The 1,942-nt window shown below is 33.8% G+C and overlaps 1 protein-coding gene across 2 annotated transcripts in view; it reads right to left on the bottom strand.

Annotated features, from left to right (window-relative positions):
* Positions 1 to 558: 558 nt before the first annotated feature.
* Positions 559 to 1,942, bottom strand: part of phc2b (polyhomeotic homolog 2b (Drosophila)) — a 40,239-nt gene continuing 38,855 nt past the window's right edge. For both annotated transcript variants that reach the window (XM_048198960.1, XM_048198961.1), the window contains exon 15: positions 559 to 1,644. In XM_048198960.1, coding sequence (XP_048054917.1) covers positions 1,490 to 1,644 — 155 coding nt within the window. In that variant the 3' untranslated portion in view covers positions 559 to 1,489. The remainder of the gene's footprint in view (positions 1,645 to 1,942) is intronic.

Genomic DNA, 1,942 nt, shown 5'->3' with positions numbered 1-1,942 from the left:
CGGCGCAAAGGGCCAATGAGAATCGAGACGCGGAGACAGGAGGCGGGACTTAGAGTGAAAAGTTTATAAGATGGGATTCTTTGTGCGGCGACCTGCAAGCAAAGCTCTCTTCGGTACTCAACGCCCACCACGACTTAAATCATGACATATTTGGACGGGTTTCTTTGAAAAATCAAGTTTTTATTAGTATCAGGGTCGAGTTAGATAGGCGACCACTCTAAAGTCATCTTAAATGTTGAAAAATGTAGACAGGATAGTTTGAAGTTTGACGAAATACATGTGTGCCTCCTAGTGGTGTGTTATTGTAATTTAAAATGAATAAATGTCATTAACAAAATATTAAACTGCGTGGCATTTTATTTAAAGAAAAATAAAGCAGAGCTTTTTTTATATAAAGTGTGTTAGGTTATAAATGGCAAAACAGTATGTTTTCTTATGCGACTTAATTTGGTGTTTTGTTATCTAAATCAATGTAATGAAACATTAAGTGTGGAATAATATTAATGAATGAAGCTGTGCAAGCAGGTAAGGTGAAAAACAAGAAATTAAACAAGTTCCTTCCTTAAAAATGTTATATTACAAATTTCATTCATCTGATAAATACAGGCATTTCACAAAGCATTGTACTAAAAAAAAACAACCCATCATCACAATCATTTCTAGCAACATACAATGACAAATTTGGGCACAAATAAAACCAAACATAGTGTCATTCCCAATATCCAACACAAATACAATTTAATGTGCATCTCAAAACCAGAGTGTACAGACACACACTGAATAAGGCGCTGTTGACAGGATTTTTTCAAACTGGATCCCTTCCTTTAGGTTCTCTCTTTTTTCAGGTTCAAAGTTGAATATTCTGTTACTGTGCTTCTGTTATTCAAGTCTTCTCAAAGTAAATGTGAGTGAAATAGCACCAGTTTGTTGTGATTCAACTCTGTTACAAATACTTGCACACAAAGGTAAGAATAATTTACTTAAACATATTTATACTGTACAAAAGCATCTGGCATGTACAATAAGACAAAATCATACCTGAAAACAACAAATGTACATTCCAGAGATATCTGGGCCAAAATGTGGGATTGTGAAACCACATGATAATATTAGTTGTTTGGACTGCAGCGTTTTTTATATGTACATTATCCAAAGAATTTTTCTGAGCACCGGTACTGTGATCTGTAAGTCCCAGTCAGAATTCCATTCCAAATCACTAATTCATAATGCCTTCCATTTGGTATAAGTCAATATGTGTGCGGATCTTCATAGGTAGTTGGTCATTTTCTATTCCAGCTGAATTTACTTCAGTTCTTCTCTTGAGGAGGTGCAGTTTTGGGCTTAGCCCCAAATTTTTTTTTTAATAAAGTTTTTAGATTTTATTTATTTTTTTAAAAAATGTTGTAGTGCAGTTTGGGGTGCTGTAGTCACTAGGTCAAGTTTAAGTGACATCAGAGGACACACACAAACACTTACTGCCTTTTTAAGGCTAGGAATCTTTCAGCATGTTTATGCGAGCGAAGATCTTGAGGGCGGGTCCTAATTTAATATTCATGGCACTCATTAGGTGGTCTTCCTTCAGTAGCAGCATGGCCTGTCCATCAATCTCCTGAGCACGAAACTCATCTGCAATCTCCTGGCAACCTAATTGTGGAGTCACAAAAATTTGCATTATTAAATAGCATATTTGTAAATAAATATATTGTTGTAAATTTTTTTTTAATCATAGCTTTGCCTTTATCTCCTTTGTTATCATTAGTGCTGTCAAATGATTAATCGCGATTAATCGCATCCAAAATAAAAGTTTGGATAACATCTGTTTGTGTACTGTGTATAATTATTATGTACATTTAAGAAATATTTGCATGTATATATACACTTATATAAATGATATATAAATATTTAATATATACATTTAACAATTTTTAACGCATATGTGTGT

Source organism: Megalobrama amblycephala, linkage group LG8 (assembly GCF_018812025.1).
Source record: "Megalobrama amblycephala isolate DHTTF-2021 linkage group LG8, ASM1881202v1, whole genome shotgun sequence".
NCBI lineage: Eukaryota > Metazoa > Chordata > Actinopteri > Cypriniformes > Xenocyprididae > Megalobrama > Megalobrama amblycephala.
The sequence above is the reverse complement of the archived record's forward strand: the minus strand, read 5'-3'. Positions and strand labels throughout refer to the sequence as shown.